Consider the following 23,639-nt stretch of genomic DNA (forward strand, 5'->3'; position numbering starts at 1 on the left):
AACACAATGCTAAAGCTTGCCAGCCCTCTGTCAAGCCTGGGTTAAACAGAAATTGGTTTAAATTGTTTTCTCGCGCATGACAGCCAGTCTAAGTAAAGCTTACCTTTTCACCCTTCAGTTTTCCGTACAAGCATTGCCGGAGCAACGCTTTTATTGGGTTTCACCGCGCAACGTTTGTGCAATGAGTTTCAAAACTTAAAACTTTAAACTGACTACGTGCTATTGTGTTCTATGCATAATCGCTGTATGAAACGTTTACCTAAAAACGCTGACAACTGCATGTGGAAAAAGGGGCGCATCGCTTCTTGTAAAGCGCATTTACGCACAGTACGATTATTGTTCGAGTTCACTGCGTTTTTACGCTACGCACCCAGCCACCTGCGATACGAAAGACTAGGAGCTCGTCGGTCAAGTTTACCTTTGCGCTGCTGTGTTGGCATCCAGTATCCCCGCGCTCTGCATCCACGAGCGGACCGGCGTCATGCCGCTCGTGAGGGGCTCTTCTTTCATGGTCAAGGCTCCCCGTGGGAGACCGTCCTGGATGGAGAACATGAAAATAGCCTTGTGGGGATGTCTCTCTTTACCAGCTCGAACGGAATAATCCTGCTACACTCTCAGAACAAGGCCACCTGGATTAACCAAAACCAAGTGAAAGGGAAAAATCTTCCCCAAAGTGCAACAAATGGGGAAAGCGATAGAGGTCCTTATCCAAAGACGCGTAACCGTATCCCTTTGGGTGTTCCTCTTTATTTTAGATTCCAAACCCAAGTTCAGTTCACTCAAGATTAACCGGTCTCTAGTTAAAAGAGGGTGGAGAGAAGGCAAGCGCTAGAGCTGTGGAGCATCTCAAAGGACAACGATCAGCCGGGATCAAGAAGACCTTCTCGTCGCGGGTGGAAAGAGGGGAGAGCGCGAACTTGCTCTGAAGAAGAAGGCGAACATACGCGCACGGGATTGTGAAATGAAAAGTGGGATAAAACGGGCGACTGCTTCAAAAAGGAGTAAAATGAAATGATTACCAAACAAGAGGGAGGGATGGACCAGGGAAGGCTTGCTGTCCCTGGGGAAAAGTGGGATTGGGTAGCAAGAAATCTCATTCCCTCCCTCCCTCCCGTCTCTTTATGCCTCCTCTGTCCCAGCGGAGCGCACCTTCTCTCGGGTTCCGAGGCTCCGGCGCTCTCGGGGGGGACAAGCGTGGACTCGACGAGGGCGGAGACTTGCCCTTAAAAGGGAAAGTCATTTAAATGTCAATCTCCGTTCCGGCCTCTGATTGGTTGCGGCCTTCCTTTGCGTCATTTTCAAATTTCGCCGCAAAAACTCGTTGTTGTGGAGCGCAGCTGATGTTGGATAGACTGAGCGCACTCTTGCTGCTTGAAAACAGTGAAAGTTACTTTTACATGTATTATTGCTATTACAAAAATGAATTTCCTAGGAAAAATATCATTTTTTAAATATAATCGACTATGGCATGTTTACAGAGTTCAAAGCATAGTATATTTGTCTACATGCGCTGCTGATATGATTTAATGATTTTATTTTAAAGTCACATGTGGACTGTTTATCATGGGACAAAGCGCAATGATTTAACCCTGTCAAATATTATTATTTAAAAGTAACATCTCTTTTGAATATTAGTGTCAGCGGGCAAATCGATAGAATAAAAGAAACATTCAAACTTGAGAAATCAATTTGTTTGCATTCTTAAACGCAAATATTTAACATTATTATTCTTTATCATTCCTGCAATAAAAAATCTATTTATTATTAACAAAGGATTCAAAATAATTAAATTATGTTTTGGCTCATACTAAAATGATTTATTTTGAGATGTGTAGGATATCCGGCTTTATTGATATTATTCAGAATTCTACCAAATCAAGGTCGATTAAATATTTATCAAAAATATCCATCAAGAGCTGACAGTCGGAAAATGCTCCCACTGGATTAAAAAAAACCTAAACATTTGGTTACTACCTGACAAAGTCATTTTTACGCAGTAATCTGTGTTTGCAATAAAACATCCCATACGAAGTAGGCTACTACACTCTTCTTAGTAGGCTATCCATTTATTTATATTTTCTTGTTTTGTCTTCCTATTATTATTATTTTTATTATAATAATAATGATTATTATTATTATTATTAGCCCATTATTAATATTATTATCATTATTTTTATTGTTTTGTTTGTTTATTAATTATTATTTTTGCATGCTAAAATATTACAAAAGCATGTACACAAACTTTCGAAACTTTAGTAACTTATATTTCACGAGTCTGTAGAATAATAATATTACCTTGATGGCTTAGATTATCAGAACCACAAGAAAATGTTTTGTGCACTTAAAAGCGGCACAAAAGCAGATTCAAAGGACTAAAGCGCTGTCAAGTGTCCTTCATTTACACTAATGAAGCGTGGTTATAGTGCGCTTCTATTCTATTCTATTCTATTCTATTCTATTCTATTCTATTCTATTCTATTCTATTCGATACCAAATGCACATCAATTCAACACCATACTACATTATGTTTATCTGTATTAGATTTATAAACTAACACATGGTCGTTTTAGACGCGGTTCAGTGTCATTTATTCTATTCTTGAAAAAAACTAAAAAGATATTCCCATTGTGCTTAATACAGCTCGTGTCAAGATATTAGACATTTATCCAAGTTACAAACTCTCATGAACTGCTCCTGAAAATCAAGCCCAGAATGTTTAGATCAATCCAAAACTAAACTGATGTCTGAAACTATATTTTATTTATTTATTTATTATTTTTATTTATTTTATTTTTGGGTTTTTTGGTTTGAACATGTAACAAAGCCTATATACATTATTGTATATACTGGGGGAAACAGGGACGCTTTGAATTGGTCATGTCAGCGGCAAACAGCAGATTTTAGCAGCCCATAAGATTTTACACTTCTAGTCATTTTCATGGATCCAGTGTAGCCGAAAAATCCCATTTGTCTTTACTTTCACTCATGACCATATTTTGACAATATTTCTGAGCATATCATGTCGAATTAATCAGGTGTGATGATGAAAACTGTAATTTCTCAAACCCAAACAACTCTTACGTTGATATGTGGTATAGACCTCATTTTTCTTTCGTTTTATTTAGTCTACATTTCTAGCTCACTTTTTCAGTTTAATTAAATGTATAAAGTCACCCGTATAAATCCGATTATAAATCCGATTATTATGCAGCTGTTTCCACCTAGTGGTCAACGAGTTTTAAACTTCAAGCAACGTTTCCCGAGAAATCTACCATAAAAATAATCATAAAAATAGAAGACATTCAATCATCTAGTAATTAAAATGACTGTTTTGCAACAATAGTAACAACAGTTTTTTATAGGCTACATGTACAAATTGCTTTAAAAACAAGCTCACTTAATTTTTGAATGACTTAAATATTTATGAAATCATCTTAAATAGGCGAACTTAAAGATACGTCACTGGGGTGTGAGACTATTGATTTTAAACGACATTTAAAAAAAAAACATAAAAAAATAAAAAGGCAATATTTTTACAGAAATGGTTGAAATGATCAAAGCTTCTCGGTATGCATTGATAGAAGCATAGCGTGTGTTATCATTGACTGAGAACAGTAATAATAAATTTATAAAAAATAATAGATAAAATAAAATCTAGCAGCCAAGAATTAAACAGGTTTTACTGTTTTTACAAGATGATCAGGTCAGGAGTCAGGACTATACATGTATTTATTGAGAGTTGAGGCAATACTCATTTTTCAGGTAAAGAGCGCCCTCTTGTGTTTAGTTATTGACATAGTAGCTGCTAAAGAAATGGGGAAATACTCTATTATACAAACTATATGCTTTTAAGATTTTGCATCGTTTATTTTCATTCTAGCATGACTGGACTAGTCCAACAAATGCTGCAAATAAAATAAAAAATGTTACCTTGTTTCCTGTAGAATTAGCTACAATTCAAGCTATTGATGCATTAAAATCATTCAAACGCATGGGCAGTGCTTCATAAAATTTCCCCTTCACATGTCTTCATAAGTTTTCCCTGAAAGCAATAGAAGAAAAGAAAGATTTCAAGCAAAATAATAATTTTGAGTAAATTATACCATGTTTTGTTATGTTTTATGTAAAGCCAGAGCTGATCCTGACCTCCCTGGGGCCCTAAGCAAAAATCTGCTAAGGGGCCCTCCTACCTGACCCGTGAGCCATGGTACCTGAACCAGGCCGTGAGCCATAACACTTGACACCCCACTGCTCTCACTACACAGACATGGGCACTATTTCAATTCAATGTATTTTAAATACGTATTTAATTACTTTAGTGTATTTTGTAATTTGTATTTTGCAGGTGTGGAAAAAATAAAATGTAGTTTGTAACAAAATATTTTGAGGGAGTGTATTTAGAGTATTTTAAATACTTAAATACTTAAGAAAAATCAACATAAAGCATACACTATCAGAGTCATTCTTAGCTGCAAGAGAAAAAACTTTGTAAAGCTAATATCATTAATATTAAAATGGTTTGTACCATACAGCTCTGAGAGATATATTTTTAAACTCAAGAAACATTTTGTTCAAGCTATATCACAAATGAAAATCTTTTTTAAAACACCTGCACTAAACTTTATTTAAAATAAATTATAATTAGGTATATTTGTATATAGGCCTACTTAGATTATGGGGCATTTTCCCAGACAAGGCTTAAGGCTAGTCCTAGACTAATTTAAATGTTAATGTTGTCTTGATCGAAAACATCTTGCTCTGACTTATTTTAAAAAAATATATCAGTGCGAGTGTTGTGTCTCAAAATGCACACCAGTAATGTTTATTTATAAATTATGCTTTTAAAAATTATTCAAATAACCTTATTTAAACACGGCCTAGTCCTGGCTTAAGATAATCCCTTTCCGGGAGTTTACGCACCACTAAAGATGTTTCTGCTTTTATCAACCCACCTGTTCAAATGAGATCAAAAGAAAAGCCATGCGGGACATTCACCATTTGCCTTAAAAAAGTCAGAATGCAATGTTTGTGCATCATGGTGAATTAGAAAGTTTAAAATGTTAAAAATTACACACAACATAACACCCTAAACATATAAATGTCAAAACTGGTTTAGCTGGAAAGCATTTTAAAATATTCAAAGAATAAAATATTGGATAAAAAGTTTAGATATGAGGAATAATAAAGTCAACGTCCTTTATTGTCATATGTACGGTAGAGTGCGCCATCTAGTGTTAAAATTAAGTCATTGATTAAATGGATTCATAAAATAGTGCCAAAGCTAATGCCCTGTCTGTAAAATTCAGGTTCAAAAGTCTAATAATCTAATGAGATTAGGAGCATCAAAACTCTAATTTAAGTCACTGATTTTACATTGATTTCAGTCTTTACATGACCTTCATTCAATATTAAAGTGTGCTTTTAAATTATATGGAATGATTTTATGTAGACTTTAGCTGGGTTTTCGCAAGCAACACATTTTACCACTTACTGTAGCATACTGTATATACATATAAGATAACTTAACTCTTTCTCTATCCATAATGTATTAATTCTTATATGTTTTGATCTGTTATAACACGCTTAAAGGAATAGTTCACTTTAAAATGAAAATTCTCATCCTCATGTTATTGTAAACCTGTTTTAATTTCTTTTTCTGTTAAACACAAAAGAAGATATTTTGAGAAATGATGGTAAACACACAGCAGAGCGTGACCATTGACTTCCATAGTAGGAAAAAAAATATTTTGGAAATACTGTGATAAATGATGAAGAAAATATTTTGATAAATGATTGTAAGCACACAGTTGATGGTACCCAATATATTCCATCATATTTTTTAATCCTACTATGGAAGTCTATGGTCACTATCTGCTGTGTGTTTACCATCATTTCTCAAAATATCTTCTTTTGTGTTCATCAGAAAAAAGAAATTCATACAGGTTTAAAACAACATGAGGATGAGTAAATGATGACAGAATTTTCATTTTAAAGTGAACTATCCCTTTAAAATGGTAAGACATGGAGGGGTGGTTTTCTCGGACAGAGATTAGACTAGTCCTAGACTAAAAAAAATAAGAGCTGTCCAAACTGAAACCAACTTGCACTGACATATCTTAAAATACATCAGTGCCCTTTGTTTTGCCTCAAAAATCACATTTAGTAAGGCATGTTTGTTAAAACTAGTTATATTTCCTAATTTCCTAAAGTCTAGTCCTGGCTTAAGCTAAAAAAAACACCCCATAAGTACAATTAAACTACAATACACTTACGGTACTTAACTGTATAAAAATGTATGTTTTTTAAGATCAGTAATTAAACTTCTTTCACTTACTTTATTTAATAAAACGGATGTAGATGCTGTGTAATATTCTCGAGAAATGCTTATGATGACATCATCAGGTTTTGCGCAAACTTGTAAAGTCCACGACAACTTTTCCACTGTTTATTTGTCCTAACCTCTTTTATGTCATTCAAAATTATATATACAATATTGTCAACTTTATTAATAGAATAATGCATTGGCCATGCGACTCGTTTTCTAGATAGGCAGCTTTAAACACATCTACGTAGTAAGAGAAAGCATGCTAACATTGGTTGGGACAAATATCCATAAATTAGGGCAGTTTCATAATCCTCTTTCCTCTCTGTTAGTCAATGCTGCCAGGATTTATCACAACATTTACGTAAACAATACTGAATGCTGCGTCAGAAGAAATACATGGAGTGAGAAAGGGGACATTTTGTGTGGAGAGAGAGAGAGAGAGAGAGAGAGAGAGAGAGAGAGAGAGAGAGAGAGAGAGAGAGAGAGAGAGAGAGAGAGAGAGAGACTGACTAGAGGAGGAGACATACATACCTATACAAGGCTGTAATATAGACCTGTCTGTACATATTCAATAACTTTTATTCACGTCAGGATTATTTTCTCTCAAACACCAGGGATTACGTTGGTCCGTATTAACGGCCGGTTTCGTTCGTTTCCGGTTCGGTGTCGTCGGGTTTCTGTTGGATCTTTAGTGTCTGGCTAGCGAGCACACTGCTAGCCGCAGCTAGCCGGATAAATCTCATCTTTCCTAGGCCTCAAGAGCCAATTACCCACAGAAAATGGCATTAAAACGAATTCACAAGGTAAGGAATTTAATTTTATGTTTATAATTATACATGCGGACATCAGAGGGTTTGTTTTTTTCTAGAAAATCTTGCGGGGGAAGCAAATGTTAAACAGGTTAGCTAATGCTATTTGAATGGCTTGGTTAAGTGGTTAGCCTGTTTTCATTAATTATTTTTTAGATAGGGTATTTTAATTCTATCTATCTATCTATGTATGTATGTATGTATGTATGTATGTATGTATGTATGTATCTATGTATCTATGTATCTATGTATCTATCTATCTATGTATCTATCTATCTATGTATCTATCTATCTATGTATCTATCTATCTATCTATCTATCTATAATGTTGTGTATATAACTTATATGATGCTCATGAACACATAGTTTCACCTATAAAATGTAAAAAAAAAAAAAACCGCGCAATAAGAATCTCTAAATCCAACATTTCCTTATTATATGTAACAGATTAGATGGGAAATATTTGTATCAGTAGATTAGTCGGGAAAAGGTGTATGTGAAGGATGTGATTCCTCTCTGAGTCAGACACTGGGATATAAGGCAGAACATTGTTTGTGATTTCTTCTACTTCAGATCACTGTGTTGATTCAGATGTATAATATTTATGAATCATGTAAGCCTCAGAGAAGACTGGTCAGGACAGTTTTAGGCAGGCAATTATGAATTCAGTGCTGTGTTTTAGTTTTGCGTCATTGACAGAAGTTCTTCCTGGAAAGCTACTACGGTAGTCTAGTGTGAAGTTGCACAATAGTTGTTAAACTTGGCAACAGATGATTTTTGCATGGAGTTTAATATCTTTTATGAATTAGACTGACAGAGCAAAATGTTTATAGGGTGACAGCCAAATACTTCAATTGTCTTTGGTACTCTAGATTGGACTTATGACCTAAACTCTTTATTTTCTCAACAATTTCAATATTATTTTAATATATTCTTCATTTTGTATTTAATAAACATCTCATCTCTATTAAATTTGTATGAAACTAACATTATTACACAAATTTTACATTTATGTGAAACTGGAGAACTTTGCCTAAATCATATTTAGACTTTCTCATGTATTGCGTGGAGCGTCAGACTGTACGCGTGTACAGTGCTAGTAAATGAGAGTAAGTTCAGATTAAATTTTTATTGCAGGAAATATCACATTTAGCACCCAGGCTGCCAGTTGAAAATGCCTGCCACATATCTTAAGTGATTGCATACTTGTTTATTCCCCACACCCTCATTTAAAGTATGTAGGCGTATAAATAGCTGCCACTGTTAGTGCTGATTTCACACTGACCTGTGTTGGTAGAATATGTTGTTGTACATTTAATTTTATTAAGACTTTCTTCACCAACGTCATCCAAAGATTAACGATGATTTAACAAAACATTTCTACAATGATATTTCCTTTTTTTTTTGCATTACTCTTACATATTAAAATAATAAGCTATGATAACGAGCAGTATTCTGGACAGGGTTTAGATTAATCCAACACTAGGCCTTACCCCAGATTTACACTGCACGAGTCTGCGGCGCGTTACAGCTCCGAGATGTCTTTGTTTCGTCTTCTACGCGGTGCCAACTCACACAAGAAGCGGATCCGAAGAGCAGCAGTAGAACGTCATGTGATTTTCCTGTCAGACGTTTATCTTGATTTTCTGAGTTATAACATGGATAAGTTGGCTAAATGTTAATGTTTTGTTAGGATTCATTCTGTATATTGTTTAGTTTTTTGCATTGTCCTATTTTGTTGTTCTGTAGTAAAAAAGTGAATAAACATAAAAATTCAGTTAGGATGGACAAATATTAAAGTATTTAGCTATGCATATTCGTCTAAAACACATCCTCAATTATGTTTATTTCACATACAGTGCCTGTGAGCAAGATGATGTGAAATATGGGAGTCTGCACGAGGTGTTTATTTTGAAATTTACAGGATTTTTGACTTTTATTTTATATTTACGGTGCGGCTTCAACCCGGCGCACGTCAAAAATAGACTAGGCACCTATCTTTAGCGAAGCGGCGCGTAGAGCAGCTTCTGGGACGCTCTTGAAACGTGCCGCTGCGCATCTGATGTAAACACAAGCATTGACTAGAATGACCGCGATCAGTTCCGGTTGCCTCTTCGGAGCCGTAACGCGCCGCAGACTCGTGCGGTGTACATCCGGGGTAAGTCGTATCAGGACATACAGTAGTTTTTACAAACATACCTAACAAGAAACTGGTCTGCATCTTAAGACAAAACAATGGCACTGATATATGTTACAATATGTCATTACAAGATGTTTTGAAATAAAGGCACCTCAAACATGCATTTTAGTCTGGGACTAGGATAAGCCCTGTCTGCGAAACTGCCCCAATATAAAGTATGAATTTGACACTTTCCTGTGTTAGTCTGAGGTTCTTGTTTTCATTTGTGCTTGGTTTACTTTCTCATTAATATCTCTGAGATAAATCCAAGTAATTCTCAATGCTCTCGAAAATGTTTTATAATAGTGGACTCTTAGTGGTATACAACACCTAAGCTTGGATCCCTATAGCGGTCACTTGAGCCTAAAAAGTTCACATTAGTACCTCAGGTAGATTCTGCATATTAGTACCTCAAATGTACATATTAGAGTCGCGGAGCAAACGAAAAGCCGTTAATAAAGCAGAGTCTCCTTAATAACGTAGAGGACGTGCTGAAACGGTCTAGTCAGCAAATGATCATCATGTTTATAATGTTTCACGCAGATATTGTTGATGAAAAACTTGCATATAGTCACCTTGCTAAACGAATCGCTTAAGTCATTTTTGCAGGTTTCTCAGAAAACACAAATAAATGGAACTAACTTCAGAGGTTGAGTAGATTTGTGTTGTTCTTGATGCAGCTGCCATTTAGAAAAGCTTGTAAAATTGCCTGTCTCAATGTCTTTTGACTTAGGCAAAATAAAACAGCTTAAAACATTTTTTGTCAAATTAGTTTAGGAAGGTGATGATATATAAATGCCCAGGGGAAAGTCAAGTGTTCAATCAGTTAACAAAGCCACCAGCATTATTGGCTGCACCCCGCTCATCTGCTGTGCGGTCGCTGTAGATACACAAAAATAAAACCAGTAAGATAAAGGTTTTGATTGAAAGTGGTTTTAATGTCACTAAGCAATCCATTGTATTATGGTGCTTTGTATTTGTGTTGATCAGTTGGATTAAAGTAATTTTAAACTTTAAACTGCATTTAAAGGCAGACAATGGTAATTCCTTCAACTTAGTGTCACTTTGCGTGCTCAAGGCTTTCCACAAATTCACTGTACAGGGCTCAAGACTAACTTTTTTCACTAGGAGCACAGTGGCCCCCAACTGAAAATTTTAGGGGCGCAACCAGAAAATTTAGGGGCACATACTGTAAATCAACATGCTAACCAAATATTCACATTTCTACTAAGTAATACACTGTATTACTAATAAATACTTTGATGATAGATGCAGAAAGTACAATGTGCTGTTTTAAATTCAGTGTCACATCACAAAAAAGGTCAAATTTACTGGTCGCACATGTGCGACTGGATGTAAAATTCAGTGGCACACTCTCAAATTTTGGTGTCAGTCTGGAGCCCTGCCGTATGATTTAACGAAATGATTGGCCTACATTTCATTTTGAATTGAAAAATTTACAAAAAACAAATTACTCTTGACAATTTATTTGAAGAACATTAAAGACATTTAATGTAACATCATCTCCACAATGGAGTTTAGTTCTGTTTGTTTTTCAACAGTATTTGTTTACACAAGTGTTATAGCTTTGGCTATGTATTTATTTTATATTTGGCTGTTTATATTGTTAATAATTTGCATAGTAAATCTTTCTTTTTGTCCTCTCCTTCCCCCCCTCAAAAAAGAATCGTGGCACGAACCGAATTGTGGGGCAAAAACCGTGATACCAACCGAATCATGGGTTTGGTGTATTGTTACAGCCCTAATTTTTATACAAATGGTACACATATATATGACCTTTTTAAAGGGTACTGCCCCAGTGACAGCTAGAGACCATTTGTTGACCAATTCTTCTAACATTTTATCACTTTAGTTGAACATTCCTTGGAGACCTAAGATTCTGTTTCAATGTTTCAATGCTCAATGCTTTAGATTTTTTTCCCTTATTTTTTTCCCTATAAACCGCCCTCTCTCAGGTCTGAGAGGAACTAAAGTTGTTTTAAATTTTATGTAAATCGGTACACATATCAACGTCTCCCTACATGTACCTGTAAATGTTAGATTAAAAAAAAATATCTCTTAGGTTAGCTAAACAATTTGCTTAATATGTTTTGATGTTTTAACCATAAACTCCTCCATCATCAAAGAAACCTCCACTTCCTGTCTTCTCACATGCACAGACATGCAGTGCCAGAGGGTTGCCTGCACTTCGTTCACATACGTGAATTCTCAGAAATACGTTTTTTTTCTACGATGTGGTTTATATAGTCGCTGTTTACCGCTGTCTATATTCCCATAAACAGAGAAAGAGAAAGCTCTAGAATGGTAGTCATTTCTTTGTTGTAGGTGTGACCAGAGACTAGATGGGTTTTTATGCAAACATCTGATCCATCAATTTTACCTAAACCAGTGCAGGTGTACATTTTGGCAAAATGATCGGTTAAGTTGGGTCAAATCACTTCAATTAATTTTTTTTAACCTTCAGGTCAGGTTGTGGAACATTTGAGGATTTTCCAACACGCGTATATGGTTAACCATTCTATATAGTTAACATCTACGAAAACCATAAAACTTTACCATAAGACAAACTCGCTCATGATTTCCTCTCTTTCTGAGGTCTGGTGATTTCCTGATAACTTATTATTGAGAATGTTTCATGTTTGTTGTTTTGCACAATAACGTTTAAAGGCAATGAATAAATAAACATAAACACTTTATTACTGGCCTTGTAATGTTGGAAGGATCCGCTTGTGTACTTGCAGCTGTTTGTGACATTTCATTGACTTTGAGGAAACCAGAGATTTTGCTCAATCTGTTCTCTCACAATTGCATTATGAAGATGACAGTATTCGTTTCCTGTCTGTGTTTTTCCAAAGTTGAGAAAGCTGTCAGGTTTTTGTACCAGTGAGAATGCATCTTCAGGACCAACCGTTTGAGATGTTGTCTAGTTGTGTCAGTTGATTAATTTGACCAGCTTGAACTCTTTCACATTCAAAGTTGAATTAATTGTCTAACAGACACGTTTAAGCTACCAAAGTGGATTACAGTTAATTCACTTTAACACAATAACTGATTGTGTATTACGTAAAAAAAACCAAGCATAAAAATATACGGTATGAAGGCTGAATTATTTCCCTCAGATCTGGATCATGCATAAGTTAAATTTATGAAAATTCATATCTAAATCTGTATACAGTTTATATCATGATGAACACACTGTCCGACTTCTTTGATGCCGCTTGTTGACTGAGCATTTGCATAGCATTAAACATAGCTGCAAATTCAAATTTTACATGGAAATAAACATGAATACTCCATTCATTTACATTATTTCATTCAGATCTGGATTAGCAGCATTAAACTCTTGCCCTTGGTGTCACAGACAAGGCTTAAGGATAGTCCTAGACTAAGACACATATTTAGCTGTTTCAAGTGAAAATAACTTACCCTAACAGATCATAAAATATGCCAGTGCCATTGATTTGTCTCACGATAAACACCAATAATGTCTTTTTTAAAGGCATGTTTATAAAAAATGTCTAAACATCCTAATTTAACTAAGACCTAGTCCTGACTTTAGCTTAACCTTTGATGTATGGATAATTTAAGATTAAATATGTACTATATACGACACGTCATGAACATACTGTCTTACATGGCATTAAGGTGCCCCTATTTCATTGCTTAAAAACAAAGTTATTTTGTGTATTTGGTATAATACAATGTGTTTGCGTGGTTTTTTTAACATTATTTTCCACATACCGTACATTTTGTAGCTCCAGATATCCTGCCTTCCTCAAACGCTTTAATTTTGTACAAAACTCATCGATTTAAAAAGCTTTGTGTCCCTGATTGGTCAGCTTATCTGTATGTGTGATTGGCCTGAATACCTCTGATGTCAGCCGGAAATGTGACGCTCCTTACCATGTTTGAAAGATTTGCCTACAATGCAATGCTGTCAGGACTTTTTACAGGACATTCACATGGGGCGAAAATGTTGACGCTTGAAGCGTGGCCAACAGCCAATCACAGTGGCCGCAACACGTGCTCCGGTCTTGCATAAACGTAATTGGCTGGCTCGCACTAAGTTATTTACATAAGGGGGTCTGATTGGATGATGCACGCGAGAAATGTTGAGAAATGTTCAACTTCTGCCGCGAGCAACAGCAGTGACACTACGCTGATGGATCCACAATTCAGTTCGGCAACGCATGACATCGCCCATTAAAAGTAAATAAGAAGCGTTACCGCTTACGCCCCTTGTGAATGTACCATTACAGGTTGAGTCCAAAGCAGGAGGAATTATGATAATGACCATCATGTCCACGTCAACACGCCCAGGAAGTAAACTGTTGCCTAAAATCCGTGTGTTTGTTGTAGTCCATATGCAAAAGCTACAAAATTTTAATAGATGAGAGATTTATGTGACTGATGCCATACCATAAACTGTTCTTTAAATGGCAAACACTAATTCACAGGGATGTAACGATTCAATCACGATTCAATCGCGGTCCCCATTAAAAATGCCTGTCTGAAATCGATTCTGAATCACAAGGCTGCGATTCTTTGTTTTATGCACAGCTTGTGCGTGTACTACGGTATTTGGTCAGTAGGAAGTCCTTATCAATCTAAAATCATTATGAGTCGCAGTCGTTTATAACGTGCATTTAAAAAAGCAACACTCGTTAAGCAAAATCATTCAAAATATTCTTTATTATCATGAAAATACCTGAAACAATTTGAAGAACAGCGTATAAATATTCCTGTGTAGACATTTCCTGGAATAGTGTTTGCAATGATACATCTTGTGTGGCACAAAGGGAGTTTCTGCATGAGAGCGCCCCCTGGCGTTCGGATGTGCCGGGATTTCACCGTAATTCATTCAAATTCATTCATTGAGAAAACGCGCATTTGCACGGTTAATCGTTACACCCCTACTAATTTATGATTTCTTTTCTGTGTCTCTTTCTTCAGGAGCTGACTGATTTGGGCAGGGACCCTCCAGCACAGTGCTCTGCAGGGCCAGTTGGAGATGATTGTGAGTTATTTCACTTTTATCATTCTCATTATCTCAAACACATCACCATATTCACACATTTATTTTTTCTTTATTTGCAGTGTTTCATTGGCAAGCGACAATTATGGGACCTGTAAGTGGATGCACAGTTGTTACAACAATAATATCAAAGTCAATAGAAAATTAACACTGTGGACTTCTTGTCTTGCAGAATGACAGTCCATATCAAGGGGGTGTGTTTTTCCTGACTATTCATTTTCCTACAGACTATCCTTTCAAACCACCTAAGGTAAAAAAAATATTTACTTTATATAAGCACACCACTGATTCATTATTTATTAGTCATAATGTAAAGAGCAGACTTTAATAAGATTCTGCTTTGCCAAAGTTTTAACTTCCACGCAGACAGACATCACAACAGAAAGCCTGTTGATATTTTAGATATGAGTTATAATGTGTGTGTTTGATTGTCTGTTTCACTAGGTTGCATTCACCACAAGAATTTATCACCCAAATATTAACAGTAATGGCAGCATCTGTTTGGATATTCTAAGGTCACAGTGGTCTCCTGCGTTAACTATCTCTAAAGGTGAGCTGACAAGTATTGCAAATAGTAAACAGGAACAGAAAACATTGCATGCAATATCTTTTTGGTAAAAGAAGTTTTCAACTTTTTTATGTTTGCCAAAATCACAATTATTTGTAGCACTTATCTATTATACCATGTAAGGATGTGGGACAACCTCTTTCATCTTTCTCTTGCAGTTCTATTGTCCATCTGCTCGCTCTTATGTGATCCAAACCCAGATGATCCATTAGTGCCAGAGATAGCACGTATCTATAAAACAGACAATGAAAAGTAAGTATATATCCTTATGTGGGCTAAGCCTTACAGCTGCTAGTTTTGTACGGTTTCTTACTAGAGCTGCATCCGAAATTGCCTATTTCCATACTTTATAGTTGGTGAAAATCAGAATGATGATTGAATTTATAGTATTCGAAAAACATTAGAGGAAAATACCCAAATTACTTACTACTGTACTTCCGGCAAGATTTTTAAATGTTATGGTCGTACACACCAAACGCGAATTCAACGATTTGCACGAGTAGTTTACATACAAAGTCAATGCAGAGAAGTGAACTTTTGCAGGGCGATGCGGATGACGTGATTTGGGAAGTGCGATTGTCGCAAAATCATGCGCTATTCGTCTGCATCTTCGCACAAGTTAAAGATGTATCGCGTTTGGTGTGTATGCAGCATTACAGTTAAATAGTTTTCTCTAGGGTATAATGCACAGCTAAAATATGTTGTGTTGTTATTAGGGCTGGGCAAAAAAATCGACTTTTCGATTAATCGTTTTTTTTTATGTGGTCGATTCAGAATCGATTCTCAAAGAGCAGAATCTACTAATTCACTAGATGTCACCCTCTTTTTTGCCTAGCGCAATGTTACCAAGGAGCCTGTCATTCTTTCATTCAGTTCTTAAAATGGCGGTTTTAGGTGCTTCATCGACATTGATGCCACCTTCACATAAAAAGTAAGAGGTATGGAAGTATTTTAGATTTCCCAAACAAGACGACAACGATAGTGTTGTGGCTTTTAATATCTTTTAATTAATTTCCCACTTGTAAACTTCTGTTCACTGTTCTTTTTATTAATATAGTATTTGTATTAAATCTATTTTCATTGAGTTGAATCGAGAATCGAGTATAAAAACCGACCCGAGAACCCAAATCGAAAATTGAATCGAGAATTGAAATTGAATCGATTTGATAGCTTGTGAATCGAAATTGAATCGATCTGGAACATCTGAATCGATACCCAGCCCTAGTTGTTATTTTGTGAACTTTTAAAAAAAAAGAGGATGTAATTGTGAAAAATAGTCTAGTATACTGCCTGACATGAATGTTTATATGTGACCGTGTACTGCAAAACCCGTCATGGGGTTAATTGTTTTGTTGTTAGGATAGGACAACACATGGCCGAGATACAACTATTTGAAAATTTGGAATCTGAGGGTGCAAAAAATCTAAATATTGAGAAAATCGCCTTTAACGTTGTCCAAATGAAGACCTTTGCAACAAATATTACTAATGATAAATAAAAAAAATTATATATATTTTACAGTATGGACATTTTCAAAACATCTTCTAGTAACTAATATCCTAATGATTTTTGGCGTGAGAATGATTTTGACCCTTACAATGTATTGTTGACTTGCTATAAATATACCCGTGTGACTTTTTGCATTTTTTTTTGGTCCAGAGTCACATTTGATTTAATAAATAATGTTTTCTAATTCACCACATCCTTTATATTCCAGCTCTCTTAAATACCAGTCTATAAAATAATTGGCATTATTTACTTTTTAAATGTTTATTGCATGTAAATATTTATACCATAGAAAATGACAGTCACTACATTTACACCAATAATGCGATTATTTCCAATAATCAAAGTAAGGACTTAATCGTAGTAAGATGTTTACGTGACTGGAGCTAACCTCTACGCTCCTGTTTACATGCACTAGAGCTGCAACTATCGACTATTTTTTCAACCGATTAATCTATCGATTATTTTTTCGATTAATCGAATAGTCTAATGATTTTTTTTATACATATAATTCCCCAACAAATAATAAATGTAACATCTGCCATTAACGCCAACATTTTATTTAAGCATTTTCTTAATTAAACAAACACACAAACCAAAATTTTCAACATGAAAAATAAAGTGGCAGTGCCACTTTAAAAGAGGCATTATTCACCTTAAACAATAAAATAGGCATATATTAATATTTTAAACATTAGTTTATGATTAGTACATGCATTAACTCAGCATTAGTTCAGACTGAAGTAAAAATAAGTTCATTGTGATTCATGAACCCTTATATAAAATGTAATGGTTATATTATTACTGTTAATATTATTACTATTAGTAGTACTGCATTCTCATTTAACTTTAACATTTAACTTTTCTTAAGTTCCGGGTAAAAAACAAGTTCAGTTAGTATGATATTCTAATATTTTATAAACAGCGTTTAAGCTGCTGTTACTTTAAATAAACGCATGTCAGGAATACCTTACAAGACGAGCTTCTGTAATATCTGCGCACATATTCGCAAAAAAGACGTTCATTGGGAACTCCGCACTGCCAGCTGGCTTTCAGTGCACGCGGGCACATGCCTATCAGTTCTCAATGTGACAGTAACTTATTATTTCATAACTTCTTAATATAAAAACATGTCCTGCTCTTTATTTACTGTTTCAACATACTGCCCAGAAGCGATGCAATGTCGCGTCTGTCAGGCGTCTCGCAGCTCGTATTAAACGAAGATGTAAACGCAGCTGTATTAAGCACAATATGTATTGATTCTATTGTTTATAGAGTAAGTATAAAAACTTACTGTAATAGTTCAAATTCTTACGCTGACGTCTCGTCATTTTGAGGTCGGAGAGCCCCAGGTTTTCTTCTTTTAAGATGATCATACACAGGTGTTGCGCTGCTGTGGTATGCCATTTCAGTTTTACACAGTATGTGTTTTATTTGGTCTCTGCTTAAAGTATTCCCACACTTTTGATCGCGTTCTGTCTGTTTGGTATAACACATCACCCGGTCGGAGCTGAAGCCGCCTTCATTTCAAAATGTAAACAGTGCGACGCATCGACGCATTTCCGGCAAATCGACGTAATTACGTAATCGACTACGTCGACGCGTCGTTCCAGCCCTAACATGCACTTTATATTTTCTGATTAAATGACAAACACGTTCTTATGGATGTATTTCGTTATTCTGTGCCGTGATGATATTGCGCAGTGCCCGAAAATAGTCCCCTTGGTAACTTTCAATAGCTGGGGACTATTTTCGGGCAGTGCATAATATCATTGCGCCTGCTGCACCCATGGTATGGCAGCAAAGTCCATAATTATTTCGCCGGAATGAGAGTATAGTTCCTAAACATTTCGGCCTAGAAAAGCACAACTTTTAATTTTCCGTCTATCTTAGTACACAGTGTAATTATTACAGAAGAGTCGAGTTTTAAATAGGACAAATATCGAAACTCTTTGGTTATTTTTTAGCGTGATGATAATGGTCTAATCAGATTTAATGAATTATGCAAAAGTGGTACCGCCAGAGCCGGAGATCGGCTGAATGGATTCCAAAACGGTGAAAATCAAATGTTTAACTCTAGGGGAGCTGGAAAATGAGGCTAATTTTTTTTTTTTTAAAGTGCAGTGTCCCTTTAAGGTGCATGCCTAAAACACGCGCACTTCAGTTAGTGCGGTATAGATGTGATTAAAGGGTTAACATGGACGCATACTGCGATTAAAACTGCCGTACGCCACTCTTTTAATACGATTATACTTATAATGCTTAATCACATTATTTTTATTGAAGTATTGTGTTGACATGAGGTAAATTATCATTGCAATATTGCCAAAAAATCCCATTATAATCACATTATGAGGGTGCATGTAAACATGGTCATTGATATTTATCGTACATTGCAATTCATCCCAAAATGAAAGAGATTGTCAGACATTATGGTAGAAATTTATTTGGCTTTTACTCGCATCAGAACAAACAGCAGATGTAATGGTCAGTGCTGCGGTGTGGATCAGTAGGAAATGAGAGGAGACCGCTGTGTTTGACCTTGAGGTTTTTCTGCACTGTATGTGTGTGTTTGTGTTGGACTGAGCCGAGTTGGCAGACCGTCCGCTCACCCAGCATGAGTGATTCTGCAAAAGTGTCTGAGCCCGTGCTACACTTTATATCTCTCTATTTCTTTCTCTTCTGCAGGTACAACAGAATAGCTCGGGAATGGACTCAAAAGTACGCCATGTGATACCTGAATATCAGACCAATTTGCAGTATAGCTGGAAAAAACAAACTACAATCTCACCCCCCCCCCCCCCACCCTACCCTTAACGAATTGACGGTTAGCCATATATTCAGACCATATCAGTTCTGCTTGGTTATTTTGCCCCCTTCAATATTCATTCACGTGCTGTAAAAAGGACCACGCGACGTTGCGAAGATCACCAGCTTTCTGTTCACAAAAATGCTTGTGTCAAAGAAGCATGTTTTCACTACGAGCTCAGATGTTTTTTTATTGAAATAAAAGATTAAACACTTAAAAGAAAACATTGGTCGCTTATAACTCATGCCACTGGCTAGAGGTGCTATTTAAAATAAATAAAACAAGAGTTTTACAGGTGCCAGCAAACTATGGCTACGTTCACACCGCAAGCCTTAATACTCAATAAAGATTTTTTGTTGTTGTTTTTTATGTGGCTGATATCAGATGGGGTCAAATACACTTATTGTTTACACGTTAAGGTTTATAAGGTGATGTGAATTCTGATATGACTGTTGAAGCTGAGGTTGCATTGTAAAACATTAGACATGATTCCATGTGGTTTTTGCTGTTCACACTGTCATGCAAAAAAAAAAAAAAATCAGATTTTGACTGCAGTGTGAACGTAGCCTATGAAATCTGTTGCTGGGTTGGCCTTCATGTTTTTTATATGCTTTTACGATAGCAATGAGAACTATGGTCTGTGAAATATATTCTTGCTTATAACTGACTGTTTCTTACCAAATCAGTCACGTCATTGTATCAGCAGTTAAGAAAATATATATTTTGCATGTACTAAGTAATTGGTCTGTGGTCTGCCAAAAATGAATATCTGCAGACGATGTTAAGCAAATACACGTCCACTTTTAGAGTCTGAGAACTTATTTTGTTACTCTTTTTCTCTCCTGTTTTTGATGTTTTTAGAACGGGGAGCTATTAGTTTGTCAATCCTCCTAAACACACTGTTCTCTCATTGCACTGAATATATACGTGATCGAAAGCTCTTGATGGACGACTGATCAACTAATAGCTCTTCTGGCTGTTGATTTTTGTTCGCTCAATAAAGTTGATAAACAATCGTGTGAGGTTTCCTTCCTTCTGCCGTATTAATGAGAGAGGATGTAAGTCTATATGTTGACATGTAATGGTCTCAAAAGAAGGCTGAGCTGTTTGTTATAAAATATTTTCAAGAAGTGTTGATGATCTGATGAAATTTGACACCGTAGTTGTTAGACCCATGTAGCTAACATGCGTCACCGAGAGAAGAGATCTCTTAACAACTGCTGAACTATTATTAGTTCTCTGAAAGAGCTAACTGTAGGCTACTCTTTATGTAAAGTAGTGATAACTTATTTTAAGACTGCTATAGACAGTAGGACATTATTTTATTTCTGTCCCACAAAAAAAAATTTAAATGTTGACAAATATATATATAAAATTTAAACAACATATTATAAAATTGTTGATTGCAAAACATTTTATAAATAGATCATCTATTTTATAAATGCAATGCTGGGAAATTTTGTGAGTTTTCACCTGATTTCATATAAAGTTACTATAATACTTTGTGATCAAATTCATAAACCTGCCTGCCAGTAATGCTTATTATTAATAACTTAATAATAATAATAATTCTATACTGAGATCTATTGTGTAATGTCAAAGATAAGTTCAAAGTACATTTCCCTGTACAATAAAAAACGGATAAAATAAGATCAAATTAAATAAAAAGTAATTAAAGGTGCAGTGTGTAAATTTTAGCGGCATCTAGTGGTAAGGTTGCAAATTGCAACCACTGGCTCAGTCCACTGCTGACCCCTTGCTTTTGAAACGCACAGAGAAGCTACGGCAGCCGCCACCAGAAAAACATGTCATTGATGGAATCAACTTGGTAAACAAAGTTTATAAATTAGGGGCTTTTGTAGAAACATGTCGGCACAAAATGGCGACTTCCGCGTAAGGGGACCCGCGGTGTATGTAGATAAAACATCTCATTCTAAGGTAATAAAAACATAACGGTTCATTATAAAAAGATCTTTATACACCCCTGATAATATAGTTTTGTAAATTATTTTGCATTTCTGCAGAAGAGATCTTTCTAAAAAGTACACACTGCACCTTTAAATAGAAGGCAACAGATACTTCACAACAATACAAACTGCGCAACAAATAAGTAGTCCACCACAACACACATCTCATTTATGCCTTTGGCAGATGCTTTTATCCAAAGTTACTAAAGGTGCATTGCAAGGTATACAGTTTTTATCAGTATTGTGTTGCCTGACCCTTGACCTTATGGGCTGCTAATGCATTACTCTACCACTGAGCTATACAGGAGTACTTCAGCTAAATCAAATGTTTTAAAGGGGACATTTCACAAGATGTCAAATAAGTATTTGGTGTCCCCAGAGTACGCATGTGATGTAGCCATTTTTTAATGACGGTTTACCAAAACAAAATTTCTGGGTTGTTTTTTTTCACATTTTCTAGATTGATAGAAGCACTGGGGACCCAATTATAGCCCTTAAACTTGAAAAAAGTCAGATTTTCGTGATATGTCCCCTTTAACTTTTTACTGCTTTACTTAGCATTGCAAAGGTTATGGGTTCAAATTGCATACCGATAAAAAAAATTAAAGTGTATAAATTAAATGCTTTGGTGTGTCTATGTAGCTTTACGTACATTTTATCCAAATGACGTACTTGCTAAAACATTCTAAGACTGGACACAACAAGGATTGTATTATATGACTGCAAACAAAGACTGAGCACAATTGGAAAAGACTGGGCATGATCAGTTGATATGACTAAATTATATTCATAATCTGTGCAGAAATCCTTAGGTGTGTCCCCAGCTTAAATGGGACGTTTCACAAGACTTTTTTAAGATGTCACACACATCTTTGGTCTCCCCAGAGTATCTATGTGAAGTTTAGCTCAAAATACCCCACAGATAATTTATTATTATTATGTTAAAATTGCCCCTTTGTAGGTGTGAGCAAAAATGGGGTGTGTCCTTTAATATGCAAATGAGCTGATATCTGCACTAAATAGCAGTGCAGTGGTTAGACAGTGCAGATTAGGGATCCCCTTCTGACATCACAAGAGGAGCCAAATGTAAATTACCTTTAGAGGGTATGCACCTGACGTCATCTTAGGCGAAATTTACTCCGGTTACGCCCAGTGAGTGGCAAAAAGTCTGAGCGACAGCATTAGCATAGCGTGAAAAGCGCGTCTAAAATGTGAAAAGTAGTTGTGTGATCGACTGTGCTAACAGATTCAACAAATATTTGGAGCGGTCTTTTTCCAGACTGCAAAAACACTCAAAGGAGAAGTAAATCAGCAGTAGACATATATCAGGTATGTAAAATTTTGGGATAAAAAATACACCAATGAATACCCTTATTCTGTGTAAATGCAAAGTTTTGTCAGTGAGCCTTCATTAAAAAAACGTCCATTATGATGAGCCTTGTGTTCTACAAAGGTGGGATGGTTTATGGGATGGTTTAATAGTGTTAGGAAAGACAAACATATATGTCAGGAAAAGCAATGTCTGGCTATATGCCAATGTCCACAGACTACTGGTTGTTTGGCAAGTTGTAAGGGTCACTGTTAAAGCCAACTAAATTCAATTTAAGCTGATAATAATCAGTTTACTGGCGTTTTTCGCAGCAGCCACAAAGAAAACCAGCCATTTTGTTGAATGTTTTGCCACTCAACAGGGTGAGCTCCGGCGTGGTCACGTGGAAAAGTGACATCGTTGCATACCCTCTATTTTCAAATGCTTCCAGGGAAAGGTTTACCAAAACTTAATTTCTGGGTTGATCAGGTTGATAGAAGCACTGGGGACCCAATTATAGCACTTAAACATGGATAAAGTCAGATCACCACCATGTCATCCAAAATGTTGATGTCTTTCTTTGTTCGGTCGAGAAGAAATTATCTTTTTTGAGGAAAACATTCCAGGATTTTTCTAATTTTAATGGACAAAATTGCAGTTTCAAAGGACTCTAAACAATCTCAAACGAGGCATAAGGGTCTTATCTAGCGAAACGATTGTCATTTTTACAAGAAAAAAAAATGCACTTATACCACAACTTTTTGTCTTCCTCCGGTCGTGTGATGCGCCAGCGCGAAGTCACGTAATACATCATCACCTCAAGAGTGACAAATGACCTTTCGACGTCATTACGCAATTACGTGAGTTCGCGCTGGCGTGTCACACAGACGGAGGAAGATAAGAAGTTGTGGTATAAAAGTGCATATTTTTTCTTGCCAAAAATGACAATGGTTTCACTAGATAAGACCCTTATGCCTCGTTTGGGATAGTTTAGAGTAATTTAAAACGGCATTTTTAAACTGCATTAAAACTGTTAAGTGTTGGGGTTCATTAAAATTAGAAAAATCATGGAATGTTTTCCTCAAAAAACATAATTTCTTCTCGACTGAAC

At 35.8% G+C, this 23,639-nt stretch overlaps 2 protein-coding genes across 4 annotated transcripts in view; one reads left to right on the forward strand and one right to left on the reverse strand.

Annotated features, from left to right (window-relative positions):
* The window catches only part of LOC135719407 (transcription factor COE3), a 105,177-nt gene extending 103,544 nt beyond the window's left edge, over positions 1 to 1,633 (reverse strand). For all 3 annotated transcript variants that reach the window (XM_065242106.2, XM_065242114.2, XM_065242098.2), the window contains exon 1: positions 419 to 1,633. In XM_065242106.2, coding sequence (XP_065098178.1) covers positions 419 to 552 — 134 coding nt within the window. In that variant the 5' untranslated portion in view covers positions 553 to 1,633. The remainder of the gene's footprint in view (positions 1 to 418) is intronic.
* A 5,055-nt stretch (positions 1,634 to 6,688) lies between these two features.
* ube2d2l (ubiquitin-conjugating enzyme E2D 2 (UBC4/5 homolog, yeast), like) lies at positions 6,689 to 20,267 on the forward strand. The gene is made up of 7 exons (XM_065242131.2): positions 6,689 to 7,128; positions 14,288 to 14,351; positions 14,432 to 14,463; positions 14,542 to 14,619; positions 14,814 to 14,919; positions 15,096 to 15,189; positions 19,132 to 20,267. Exons 1-7 carry the CDS (start codon positions 7,105 to 7,107, stop codon positions 19,175 to 19,177), a joined length of 444 nt encoding a protein of 147 aa, XP_065098203.1. The 5' UTR covers positions 6,689 to 7,104; the 3' UTR covers positions 19,178 to 20,267.
* Positions 20,268 to 23,639: the final 3,372 nt, after the last annotated feature.

This window comes from Paramisgurnus dabryanus, chromosome 16, assembly GCF_030506205.2.
Source record: "Paramisgurnus dabryanus chromosome 16, PD_genome_1.1, whole genome shotgun sequence".
Classification (NCBI taxonomy): domain Eukaryota; kingdom Metazoa; phylum Chordata; class Actinopteri; order Cypriniformes; family Cobitidae; genus Paramisgurnus; species Paramisgurnus dabryanus.